At 51.5% G+C, this 12252-nt stretch overlaps 6 protein-coding genes across 6 annotated transcripts; 4 read left to right on the top strand and 2 right to left on the bottom strand.

Annotated features, from left to right (window-relative positions):
* Window positions 1-88: 88 nt before the first annotated feature.
* On the top strand, window positions 89-3285 carry AFUA_2G14920 (serine/threonine-protein kinase; the record flags this gene model as incomplete). Its single annotated transcript, XM_750732.1, has 3 exons — window positions 89-979; window positions 1042-1442; window positions 1491-3285. 3 exons carry the CDS (start codon window positions 89-91, stop codon window positions 3283-3285), a joined length of 3087 nt encoding a protein of 1028 aa, XP_755825.1.
* Window positions 3286-4584: 1299 nt separating this feature from the next.
* AFUA_2G14910 (putative alpha-1,6-mannosyltransferase subunit) lies at window positions 4585-6101 on the top strand (the record flags this gene model as incomplete). Its single annotated transcript, XM_750731.1, has 3 exons — window positions 4585-5014; window positions 5092-5377; window positions 5429-6101. 3 exons carry the CDS (start codon window positions 4585-4587, stop codon window positions 6099-6101), a joined length of 1389 nt encoding a protein of 462 aa, XP_755824.1.
* Window positions 6102-6530: 429 nt separating this feature from the next.
* AFUA_2G14905 (putative NADH-ubiquinone oxidoreductase 12 kda subunit) lies at window positions 6531-7093 on the top strand (the record flags this gene model as incomplete). Its single annotated transcript, XM_750730.2, has 2 exons — window positions 6531-6915; window positions 6999-7093. The coding sequence occupies exons 1-2, from the start codon at window positions 6690-6692 to the stop codon at window positions 7091-7093; spliced, it is 321 nt and encodes a 106-aa protein (XP_755823.1). The 5' UTR covers window positions 6531-6689.
* A 417-nt stretch (window positions 7094-7510) lies between these two features.
* On the bottom strand, window positions 7511-9154 carry AFUA_2G14900 (pH-signaling protein PalC; the record flags this gene model as incomplete). Its single annotated transcript, XM_750729.2, has 2 exons — window positions 7820-9154; window positions 7511-7765 (listed from the first exon to the last, which is right to left on the bottom strand). Exons 1-2 carry the CDS (start codon window positions 9092-9094, stop codon window positions 7511-7513), a joined length of 1530 nt encoding a protein of 509 aa, XP_755822.1. The 5' UTR covers window positions 9095-9154.
* A 606-nt stretch (window positions 9155-9760) lies between these two features.
* Window positions 9761-10414, bottom strand: AFUA_2G14890 (Bromodomain associated domain protein; the record flags this gene model as incomplete). Its single annotated transcript, XM_750728.1, has 1 exon — window positions 9761-10414. The coding sequence occupies one exon, from the start codon at window positions 10412-10414 to the stop codon at window positions 9761-9763; it is 654 nt and encodes a 217-aa protein (XP_755821.1).
* A 344-nt stretch (window positions 10415-10758) lies between these two features.
* AFUA_2G14880 (transcription initiation factor TFIID subunit 7 family protein) lies at window positions 10759-12219 on the top strand (the record flags this gene model as incomplete). Its single annotated transcript, XM_750727.1, has 1 exon — window positions 10759-12219. One exon carries the CDS (start codon window positions 10759-10761, stop codon window positions 12217-12219), a length of 1461 nt encoding a protein of 486 aa, XP_755820.1.
* Window positions 12220-12252: the final 33 nt, after the last annotated feature.

Genomic DNA, 12252 nt, shown 5'->3' with positions numbered 1-12252 from the left:
TTTGCGTTATCAAACCATTAGCTCTTTTCTTATTTCCTTCTTTTTCTTTTCCCCCCTCTCGTTTGGGAGCCATCCTTCGTCATTCTAGATGGAGGCGACCCAGGAGTCGACTCAGCCATGTACAGATCCCCGGCGTATTGGTCGGAACAACTCTGGTCTGCTTGAGGAAGATGTTTCAGACATCATCTGCATCTTGCATCCAACGTCTCTTGCCGCTCATGATGCAGTGGCCGCGACTGCTTCTCTTGCGCCTCAGCACATCTTACAAAAAGATGAGTTGGAATACGAAAATCCGGACACCGCAGCTCTGGATATCGCTCTCAGACTATCCTCCAATGTCCGTAATATAAATTTAGGCTTTTGCTTTGGGCGCAACAGAAGCCGGTGCGACCTTCTTCTTGCCCCGGACGACAGTGCAAAGCGCATATCCAACACGCACTTCCGAATCCACCTTACTGGTGATGGAATTCTGATGCTTGAGGATCTCTCGACTAACGGCACCGTTGTAGACGATTGTCGTCTTCGCAAGAATCAAAAAGAGAATAGCCGCATGTTGACTAATGGCTCTGTCATACAAGTGTTGCGCGGCAACAATGCCTCTGATGAGGTAAGGTTCGTCGTTCGTATTCCGTCCCGGGATGGATATGCAATGCGCTACACTGAGAATATGCTTCGTTACCTCGAGCGAGTTCAAAAACAACCAGCAGGTGCCATGCAGAAGCACCGTCAAGGCTCGGTGCGACCAAGTTTGGAATGGACAGTAGCCAATGCGTATGGAATGCACTGGACAGGCGGTAACATGTACAACGTGACTGGTCAAATCGGAAAAGGAGCGTTTGCAACTGTTTATAAACTTGCCACAAAACAACACGGTGCCGTGTACGCTGCTAAGGAGCTCGACAAGAGGAGGTTCATGAAGAACGGGATTCTTGATCAGAAGGTCGACAATGAAATGAAAATTATGAAAGATCTCAAACATGTGAGCTTTGGAACTCCTTCGTCTAATACAGGACTCTTAGAACTAATCACTACTGAGGACAGCCCAACATCGTGCAATACATTGATCACCATGAACATGACAGATGGATTTATATTATCATGGAATATGTGCCTGGCGGCGAGCTTTCTACTTATCTTTCAATTCATGGCAAAATTCCTGAAGACATGGTCAAAACATTGGCCCGGCAGCTCCTGCATGCATTGCAATATCTTCACAAACGCAGGATTACGCATCGTGACATAAAGCCAGATAACATCCTGATCGCTTCGCTTGAACCGTTAAGAGTGAAACTGTCAGACTTTGGATTGTCGAAAGTCGCTCAAGAGGAGACCTTTTTGAAGACATTTTGTGGCACTTTGTTGTACTGCGCGCCCGAGGTGTATCCGGAATATGAGAACTACCGACGAGGTGAAATCAGAAAAAGACGTCGATTGGGTGATCCGTAAGTCAACTACTAATTCTTGTGGGCATAGCTTATATTGATTTGTAGTCCTCCGAAAACGTCCCCTTACGATCAGTCCGTCGATATGTGGTCATTCGGTGCGGTACTATTCCATATCCTTAGTGGTACACCTCCGTACACGGGTCGAGGCGACGACAGAGGATCTCAGATGTTGCGGAATATCATGACTACCGAGCCTGATTATGACGTACTGCGTAGAGAAGGTGTATCGGAGGCCGGTGTCGATTTTGTTAGGCGCCTCCTGAACCGCGACCCTCATTCACGGCCGAAGGAAAGTGAATGCTTTCAACATCCATGGATACGTGATGTGCCAGATGTTGACGAGTACGATGATAATGATATCCAACCCGCGGACTTCGGGGCCCTATCTGATATCGGTGAAGATCTGGAGAATGAGCTTGACGCGTCACAGATCTCGCTCAATGACAATCAAGAACCGGTCATTACCGGTGACGAAAGCCACGATTCCAACAACTTGGCACAATCCAAGAGGCCCAGGATTGACCATCTTCCTGCTGACATTCGCTATCCATCACTCCCAAACATTGAAAGCTTACCAGCTGCTCGGCCAATTCCTGAAAGTACTCCGAGACGCTTATTTGGCGAAATTACCTCTTCTGCCCTGCACAGTTCCAATGTCTTTGGGGCCAGTATGAATGCTTTCGGCGGTGACGACCTTAGCGTTCATGACTTCGTTTCTTCCACCGGTGAGTCGATTATAAGCGACGGCAACAGCCTAAACTCTGTCCTTTCCCTTCCGGATAATCCCTTTGCTGGATCCGCGCCAAGCTTGATGGGGGCTGAGAATCTCGTTGGGCAGCTGAACATGAACTCGTGGCACCCTGGCACTTCGGCACACAGTCCCCCGGCGGCCGCCGAGCTGCCGGCTCTGAAGACTAGCTTGGATGAAGGAGGCGGTGGAAGTCCTCGCCCGGAATTCAACAGGGAAACGCACCCAAGTGCTTCGACCCCGAAAGGAGCCAAATTCAGCCGCCGAATCGAATTACCACTTCCCGATACCGCTAGCGAACGTTCCAGTCGGGAGGTCACCAGGGAAAATAGCAAAGCCCCCTCTGACAAACCCGAAGCGAGTGCCGGGGAGGTTTTTGACATTGAATTGGCGGTCACGATCGACGCTCGAACAGGTCGACAAATCTCACATCCACCCGAGGACATAGTGAGCGACGCCGCTTCAGCAGCCGTGCGACATGGGTCGCCCACCGAAATTCCTCCGACCATCTCTCTTCAGCGGCATGAACAGTCTCGTCCGCTTTTAGGAAAGCTTACTACTCTCCCGGGTTCGATATTCGACCTCACGATTCGCCTGGAAGATCGAATGACATCTTGGGGGCGTGGTCCTCTAGCAACCATCTGCCATCCTGACCCTATGGACACGAGGATTCCTGCATACGCACTGGAAGTGACTTTCTGGGCGCCGGCTATTGAGGCTCAGATTGCAGCAGGGCGCAACTGGCTGGAGGTTCCTGGAGTAATGGCTATTCTTTCAACCAAGACTCGCAAGTGCATCTGGGTCAATGACACAGAATTGCGCCGTGGATCAGAGGGAAGCAGCACTCGGGAGGGGTTTCACTTTGGGAAACTGTACACCGGCGATATCATCACAATCTACAGACATCGCAACAAATTCTTGAAGTTTCGATGCGAATTCTACCATGGAGACAGCGCACGCTCGCGACCAGAAGAGGAAAAGGGCTTCGTAGTGCGGAAGGTGTTGATGTCTAAGGAGGGCGTGGCTGCCAATCGACTGCCGGCGCGCAAAGACGACGATGGGGGAAAGAAACACGGTATGAATGTGAAATGAGAGAGGGCACTTGGGTTAGGTAGATTTGGGATGGTCACCTGCTTTTTTTGGATAGTTTATGGCGCTGCTATTGTTAGCTGTTCACTCTGGGGCTCTAATACGGAACACGACGTTTCGGCGAGGTTTCGTTGGGAATCAGCGTCCGAGTTGAGCATACAGCATTGGTCCAAGTTCTGCGATATCTGTAATGAAGTCAACTCAACCATCTTACAAGTCAACAGATTTCGAATGGGGTCTCTCGTATCCATCAGTGTTTATAAGGTAGGTAGCTTACCGATATGTACGCCAAGCCACGCATTTGTCGATCATCACTTTTTGAAACGAATGAGGTCATGAGCATAATTCAGGGTCCGATGCTTCTGATAAATGGTGACGATGTATGGTAATCTTATGGTAATTAACCATTTTATCTAGTTACGTTGTATCTCACAATCCGTTAACACTGCAAGCTTCAAACAGTTTATCAAGAGAGGTAGCAAGGAAGATTACCATCTTTTAAACTACTCAAAGTCTACCTCATCCATGCTGCCTTCCTTCGTTGAAATCCTTTGCCATAATCCATGCTGGTCAAAAGAACCATTCAGATCTGGTTGGAATATTACTCCGTAGGTACTGTTCCCGATTTAATTTCCCCGCTAATTAGAGACTCTCGAATCATTTTTCTCGTCTCATGGTTGTCCCATCATGTAATCTTATTTTTGATTAAATCTGTCTTCTTACTCTGGTCAATATGTGAGACAGGCTTCTTGACTGAACTATGTGTATCCGTCATGTTGCACAGGGTTCAGGTTCATCATCATTATCATCATGTCGCTGTCAACGTAGCATCAAACAATCACATTGTTATCGCTCATCTGTGCTTCTGTCTATCTATAGGTTCCCCCGTCAACGTTCCACGGTTCCCCAACCCAGGTCCCTGAATTCTTCGCTCTCGACGGAAACGGGCAGACCCGTTCACGGCGAAAGTCAGTCCCCTTTATGCTTGAATGGCTACTAAGCCATTTCCGTATTGATGATTCTCCTGTGTTATCTTTCTTTTGTTGGTTTCTGGTCACATACTACTCCGTACCATCTTGTGCTTCTACAGAATTCTTGGCCCTTGGCCAGTTTTACTCCACCGAAAACCGACCTCCTGGACGGTCCCTACTTTAACAGCGACGGTCCTATTATTGAGTGCCAGCAGTAACGATCGCGGTCGCCTGCGTTGACTGACCACCAGCCGGAAACCAGAGGCTTGTATGAGAATCACCGCGCCGACAATTCCACAATCTTCAAGTTCCCCGACGGCCTCGATCCGCCATGTCCCTCTCTCGATCACCCTCTCCCCACCCGGGAGGAGGGTGGTCAAGTCCGGGCCTTACTCCCGGCAGTGGAACTTCGACCCCGCGCAGCGGTTTTCTCTCACCCAACTCACTCGGGCCCAGCGGCATATCGTGGGCAGCGGCTCGAGCGAAGAGCGAGGAAGTTCGAGGATATCCGTCATTCTCGACAAGGAATAATGGATTTTTCTCCAGGTCGAAACGCAAGATCACGTCTAGCCTGCCTCGGTTTCGTATGAATGGTTCGGCGCGATATGGATACGTTGACAAGGATGAATACTGGCGGGGACAGAACTATTCCGGGACAGGGTTGCGATTCGGGTTCGCCAGGGGCTTGATGCGGAGGAGGCGGTCGCGGGCCATTTTGGCGCTGATTGTCCTTTCCCTTGGGTATTTGTTCTTCTGGACAGGTATGCGAAACAAAATCCTAGCCTGGTGCGTGACTGTGTGTGTGAACAGATCTGTTGTTGACCCTGGGTGCTTGCAGCTATTGTTCAAAGTTACCGGCGATCATCCTTTGGCGGAGGACGCAAGTTCGTGATCATCCTCCCATCCAATGTGGAAGGAGGGGTCATGGAGTGGAAGGGAGCACGCGAATGGGCCATCGAGCGCAATAGTATCTCTAACAAGGAGGAATACGCGAAGCGGTGGGGTTACGAACTGGAGATTGTCAACATGCTGGCCAAAAAGCGGTACTCGCATGAATGGCGGGAGAGCTGGGAGAAAGTTGATATCATCCGAGACGCTATGAGGAAGTATCCAAATGCGGAGTGGTCAGTCAAACCTTGCATGTGGAGTTTACCACGTCTAACTGATTGATGTAGGTTTTGGTGGTTGGACCTAAACACCTGGATCATGGAGTACTCTTATTCCCTGCAAGATCAAATCTTCGATCGGTTGGGCGACTTGACGTATCGCGATATCAACTTGTACAACCCGCTGAACATCAGCCACCCCCCGACAGCCCCGTATCTGGACGAACTATCCCGCTCGGCGGAAGGAGACGGGAATCCATCCTCTATCGATCTTTTGCTGTCACAAGACTGCGGAGGTTTCAACTTGGGTTCATTCTTCATTAAACGCTCGCTGTGGTCTGACCGACTATTGGATCTCTGGTGGGACCCTGTTATGTACGAGCAGAAGCACATGGACTGGGAGCACAAGGAGCAGGATGCGCTGGAGTATCTGTACCAAAGTCAACCGTGGATTCGCAGCAATGTCGCCTTTACGCCTCAGCGCTACATCAACTCGTTCCCTCCAGGAGCTTGTGGTGAAGGCGACGATCCGGACGTGCATTACTCGGAGAAGGATCGTGACTTCCTGGTGAATATGGCCGGTTGCCAGTTCGGCCGAGACTGCTGGGGGGAGATGTACCAATTTCGCGAACTCAGCAAGAAGCTCAACCGCACGCGCTGGCAGCGTTTGAAGGATGGACTAGGCGAACTTTACAGCAGACTACTGCCAAAGGAGGACAAGTCGCAAGAACAACAGCAATAAACATAATTGTTTCTTCCTTGCAAGGACAGGCTTTGTTTCACTGCATACGATAGCTGATGAACTATCTCCCCAAGCGCTGTATCTCCTGTACTGATCGCATGTATGACTTGAATGTTTTCTTGGATTGATCTACTTTGCATCGTGGCTGCAGCCTCTGAGGCGTCTCTGGTTTGAGGTTGTTTGATCTGGCGTGGCGCTTGGTGCTTCTGATTCATATCTGTCTACTGCTATCAGGAAACCTAATTGTATTTTCTGAAGGTCCAATATTGCATTGAATTTGTAGCCTCACCTGGTCAGGATAACGAAGATGGTCGAAAGCCTGCCTTTACCGCCCTAGAAAATGCACACTAAGCAGATCTCGCCCGCCTTATGTCTCACCGCCTACAATACAGCCAATCACATCACTTCAATTCCCCAATCCCATTCCGCCGACGACATGCATGAAAAGGCACAAGAATCACCCCGACAAGCCCGTAACCAGCTCAACCAGCTCCTCCCAGCACAGCAAACCTCACATCCCTTCCGGACAACCCATCCTCTTCCTCTCAACCTCAACCAGCAAAAATAGGGGAAAAAAAAAGAATTAAAATGCCCACCCCCGAATCCGCCGCATTCCTGGCTAAGAAGCCCACCGTGCCGCCGACATACGAAGGCGTCGACTTCGAGGACAACGTCGCCCTGCACAATGCCCGCGACGCCATCATCCGTGAACAATGGGTGCGCAGCATGATGTCCCGACTTGTCGGCGAGGAATTGGGCAAGTGTTATGCTCGTGAGGGTGTAAATCATCTGGAGAAGTGTGGGAAGTTGAGAGGTGAGTTTTCCTCCGGGGGTTCCTTTGTCTCCGAGCGCTGTGTGGTGGTGGCATGGCTAATGGGTGACGATTGCAATCTGCAGAGAAATATTTTGAGCTGCTGAAAGAGCGCAAGGTCAAGGGTTATCTGTTCCAGGAGAAGAACTATTTTGCGGGTGAGGGGGAGAAGTCGGCGTGAGTGAGCACCGGCGAGGTTGTGTGTATACTTTGGATCTGTGTGTTTTAGCTTTGCAGTGAATCAATGCGTGTCATGTCATTTGTTTTCTTTGTCTTTCGATTGAGGGTGGTGATGGGGCTAGTCTAGTCATTGCCAGAGATACCTGGCTTTGAGTGAAGAGTAGGATGGGCATGGGATTGTTTAGAAGGATTGTATTGGTTTTTGTTCGGGTTTCCTGTACATATATCCTGACACTGACACCATTGCAATACATCATTACATGCTCATACGAGGTTGGAGCGAACGTGCCTGTGTAGACTGATGTCAGTCTTCCACGAGGCAATGGCGGTGGAGTTCTTCTACGCATGTGAACAAGTCAATATGTTGTGTATACAAGGTATTGAAAGTCATCGTATTCTTAGATTTAGCAGGGTATCGTCAATAATAAGTGCTATCGCTTCGCTCTGGAAGCGCTCCTGGAGCAACCCCGGCAGGGCTAGTCAACTCGTCGTCACTGTCATCCATGTTCATACGGGGCTCATAGTCATCCTCTGCCGGTGGTGCACGCATTCGCACGAGTTGTTCCTCGTCCAGGGATGGGAGCTTATAAGGACCAGGTGGTGAATGAATGTCGCGACCGGACGGCAGATTGGCTAGGAGGTCCGTCGAAGGTGGAATGATTTGCGTGTTGATCTATCAAATTGTCAAAGACCTTTCATGCCCCAGGGCTGCTGAAAAGAGGCTTACCGTGTCATTCATCCTCTCCCACTTTGTCTCTAGCATTTCGATCACACGGCACTCTTCTTCCCTGCCTGCGTCATCGCCGGGATCGAGCTCACCCTTCGCCACGCGGTCTTTGCCGCCCGACTCCTTTTCCAACCTTCGCTCCTCCCGTCTCTCAGCCCATTCCTTCTTCAATCTAGAAAGGCCCCCTTTGCTCTTTCCTGAAGCTTCTTTCTCTCCCTGAGATGCACTTCTCAGCCCCAACGCGCCTTTCGCTGCCCGCAGCCAGGCAATCCCCTCCCCTATCTTCCCCGCAAGCTCCGCATCAACACCGAAAAACCGACAGGCCCGAGCCCGCGCGACACGGCCCAAAACTCGCGCATAGCCGACCACTTCTTCGTCAATCCCGGTCTTCCCATGCGCGCCAACCGTTCCCATGCCAGCAGCCGCCTGCTCCGCATACTCGGCCGCACGAACGCACAGTCGCGCAAAGAGCAGCGCCCGCACCTTGGGGATCTCCGGCGCCCGCACCATCCAGTCCTTATCGTTTGGGTTTCGAGCCTGTATGCAAGCCGCAACATAGGAGTCGTCTTTCAACACAGCCAGGAGTGTCGCTTCAGCTAACGCAAGTGACGACAGTGCCGCCTGAGCCGCCGGGTCCAGGTCTGGTACGGCGGCGGCTGTGCTCGTCTGGCGTGCTGCGCCTATAAACGAGGGCGAAGACGCGAGTAGGGAGTGTACTGAGCTCGCTTGCAGGAGGTATTTCGTGGCGGTTTGGACGGCCGCGGTGCGTTGTTCTGGGGTTGGAGTGGTGGGGGCGTAGAGAGCGCGTAAGATGCCTGAGCGAGCCAAGCCGCTCAGCACGTAGCCTAGTGTCGTGAGGACGAAGGCGATCTCAAAGTCGATTCCTTGTCCGCGGACTCGGCCGTTTATGGGTCGGCTTTTCAGCGATAACGGAGTTGAGCTTAATGTAGCGCGCCATTCTGTTTCGAGCTCGCTGTGGAGAGTGACCTCGATTTCTTCACCACCTGTGCTGCTTCCACTTTCAACAGGTCTGCCGCTCAATCCATGAGAGATAGCAGCGAGATATGGTAGGTAGCCGTTCAACGCGTCGAGGATTGTGATGAGGTGGGAATCTCGTTGTGGACTGTGGGGTAGTCTTTTGTGGGCCTTGAGGGCGAGTCGCAGTGCATGTCGAGCGGTAGACGCGGCCTGGGGTAGAGATGGATGTGTGCTAGATGAGAGAAAAGTTTGAAAGGAAAGATGAGTGGTGGTAGGGAGAGCAAAGGCATACACCATGGTGCTGGACTTCTTTACTGCAATGCGGAGGTTGAAGATGGTGGGGATGAGGAAGCGAAAGGATCCGCTGTTGATGTCACCGCGAGGCCAAGAGTCGTCTTCATAGCACAGCCTATTTACAGATGCAGTCTACAATTCTGAAGAATGTATTCGGGTTGTGCTAAGCATTGTCTCCCTGGCTACTGCCAATATAAGAGCATTTTGGTATTTGTCTTCACTTCAGGGCTAAGTACATGACCTAGACATAAGCTATCTCTGGCTGCTGGAAACTGGCGTAACCACCGATTGACCTGTCAGGGGGAACTCAGGACCTCGCAAGATCAGAGTATATTCCGGGGAGAGACCAGTCGTGTTGTCAGCCCCGTCTGGTCGTTTGTCTGGCCAAGGCTTGGGTCTTAACCTTGATCGTGAAGGAAGATCAGTCCGGTCATGGGGTCGAGATTGCTGGCGCTTCGCCGGAAATCAAGCATGGGTCTGCTCCAAATTCATTCAGCCTTCATACTGAAATCTGACTGAGACGCCAGGCGACGTGGAGGCGGTTATTAAAGACTCTCAGCTGCTTGACTGTTGCCGTTGATGATCGGTCTGGCTGTTATTTTGGTGAACCTTTTATCGAAAGTGCATGGTTTGAGCATCTTATTGAATGTCGGGTGGCCTCGTGCTTCCTCACACTTCCATACCATCTGCTTCTGACAAATTGCTGGGTGCACTACTGACACCAGACGAGTCGCTCCCAGCAACATATGGCGCCCGCGACCGCACTTGATGGCTCCATTCTTGGATGCTGGGAACGCCTCCCTCTATAATGATCGGATGTTCCTCGGCGCTTTTGCCAAGCACAGTGCCCGCATATCGAGACTCCTCGCCTGTTTTGCTGTGCTTTTTCTTCAGGGCTGTAAGGAAATCTTCCTTCTCCAAGGACTCGGGGTCGATCATGTCACCCTCGCTAGGTAGGAAGCCAGCCACTCGTCGGATTTCACGGTTCGCCGGTCCTGTGAACCAACCCAAGAAATTCTCCAGTCCCCGCGTATCTTCCTCGCCTTGCCAATCCTCCTCCCATTCGCGCAATTGCGGTCGTAGTGCGCCAACGTCCTGAAGTGCCTGGTAGACGTCTTCTAGCACCGGCGCAGGGGCAGGATCGTTCGGGTGAGCATTGGCAGCATGGGATGCAACAGATGATGCAAGGATCATCATATACCGAGCTGTAAGATCGGCTAGTGTATCTAAGACCGACGGACGCGTGGCATGGAAGCCGGCTGCGCGCAAGATCTGAATGATGGGTGGGCGGAGAAGAGCATTGTGTAGATTAGGCCCGGACATGATGCTGCTACCTGTCGGTTAAACGTAGTAAATGAGACGAAATACGACAGGCAAGCTGTAGCAGAGAGATACCGGTCGAGTAACGAAGAGGCGACTGTGAACTGATCAGTGGAGGTTGGATTATTGACTGAGAGGTGAGAGAAAGGCGGAGCGAAAGATACAACACTTTCTGCCGGTCGATTCTCACACTCTGGCGGAGTTTCCTGTCTCCTTCCACTTGGTTCTTCTCTCTCATCATGACAACGGCACAACACGATTTTAGAGGATTACTTCTTTTTTTCAAACCTCATCGGTGTTGTCGGTTCTGTGGAGTGCTCTATCTTTCCTAATTATACATCGTCATCATGTCTGACGCCCCTCGCCCTTCGCTCAAGCTCACCCTGGGGAAGAAGAAGGCGCCCGAGGGAGCTTCGCAGCCACCAAACCAGCCTCCCCCTCCCTCGTCAGAAACACCTCAGCGGAAGATCACATTGAAAATAGCGCGCAAACCACAACCGACTGAAGAAGAGGAGAAGGCAAAGAAGAAGAAGCCATCGAAAAAGCGACCGGCGGAGGGGCTCGCAGGTCCCTCTGCACCAGAGGCATCCGCGCAGCCCGCGGGACCGAAACGTATCAAGCTCAATGCTTCCAAAAAGCCAGGGGTACAGTCGATCCGAATCAAGAACAAGGGGCTGGTCCCCAACAGACCTGTCGGCGTTGGCTACGACTCTGAAGCCTCTGATACGGAAATCGATCCCTACATCGAGGAGCAATTCATTTTGCGCATGCTTCCTGGCGAAGACTGCGAATATTTACGTCAAACGATCAACGAACGACGATTCGATCGGTCAGAATTCTCCTTCAAGCCCCTCACGCGCGAGGGCCGACGCGCCGTCCTGCGGATCCGTGATAAACAGTACGCAGCGGCGCTGGTGGACTTGCCCTGTATCATTGAAGGCATGAAAAGTTGGGATCGGCGTGGATGGTATAAGTCTGCAGATATCTGTCAGATGCTTTTAGTCTTAGGGCCTGTTTCGAGCGATGCAGAGGCCCTCAATTACCCTCTTCCCTCCGACGTCGAGATCCTGGATGAAAAGACTTTGCAGTATCCACATGGTCTGACACCCCCTTTGCGTTACGTGAGAAAGCGGCGGTTCCGCGAACGGCTCAGCACGCGAACGATAGAACAAGTGGAGAAGGCTGTGGAGGATCTGATTGCGCAAGACGAAGCCGCTATTGCATCTCGCTATGAGTTGTTGGACAAGACATCATTGAACCGGGCGGAAGGACTTGTCCAGAGTGGAGAGTATTATGAGGAAGATGAGTATTATGACGATGAACAGGACGCAGAGGGCGAGCTCGATGAGGGCATGGAGGAGATTGCTGCCGATGATGGAGGTCTCGATCCTCTCCTGGAGGAGATGGAAGCTGCTCTGCGCGGGGACAATGAAGCGCAACCACAGGGAGCGCCTTCCTCGGATACTGGCCTTGCGAATCTCTATCAAGCTGGAACTCCAATGGCGACTAAACCTTCTACGCCTGCAGCGGATACATCGGGCGATGAAAGTGACTCAGATGCTGACGAGGAGGCGGATGTGCCTGAAAACGAACTGGATGATGAGCAGCTTGAGCAACAGCGACAGTTCCAACAACATCGCGAAGAGATTGCCGAGCTCGAGGCCCTTATTCGCGCCGAGACGGTCAAGTGGGAGAACATGCAGAACCAAATCTTGAAGCACAAGCTCGCCAAGCGTATCCAGGATTTGAAGCGGGATCTATCCTTGAAGAAGGTCTCTGTTGGTGAGGGCGATGACGCTGATACTTGATCCACAGTTCCATGTTTTTAGCATTTGATTTGA

The sequence above is a fragment of the Aspergillus fumigatus genome, chromosome 2 (genome assembly GCF_000002655.1).
Source record: "Aspergillus fumigatus Af293 chromosome 2, whole genome shotgun sequence".
Lineage (NCBI taxonomy): Eukaryota > Fungi > Ascomycota > Eurotiomycetes > Eurotiales > Aspergillaceae > Aspergillus > Aspergillus fumigatus.
The sequence above is the reverse complement of the archived record's forward strand: the minus strand, read 5'-3'. Positions and strand labels throughout refer to the sequence as shown.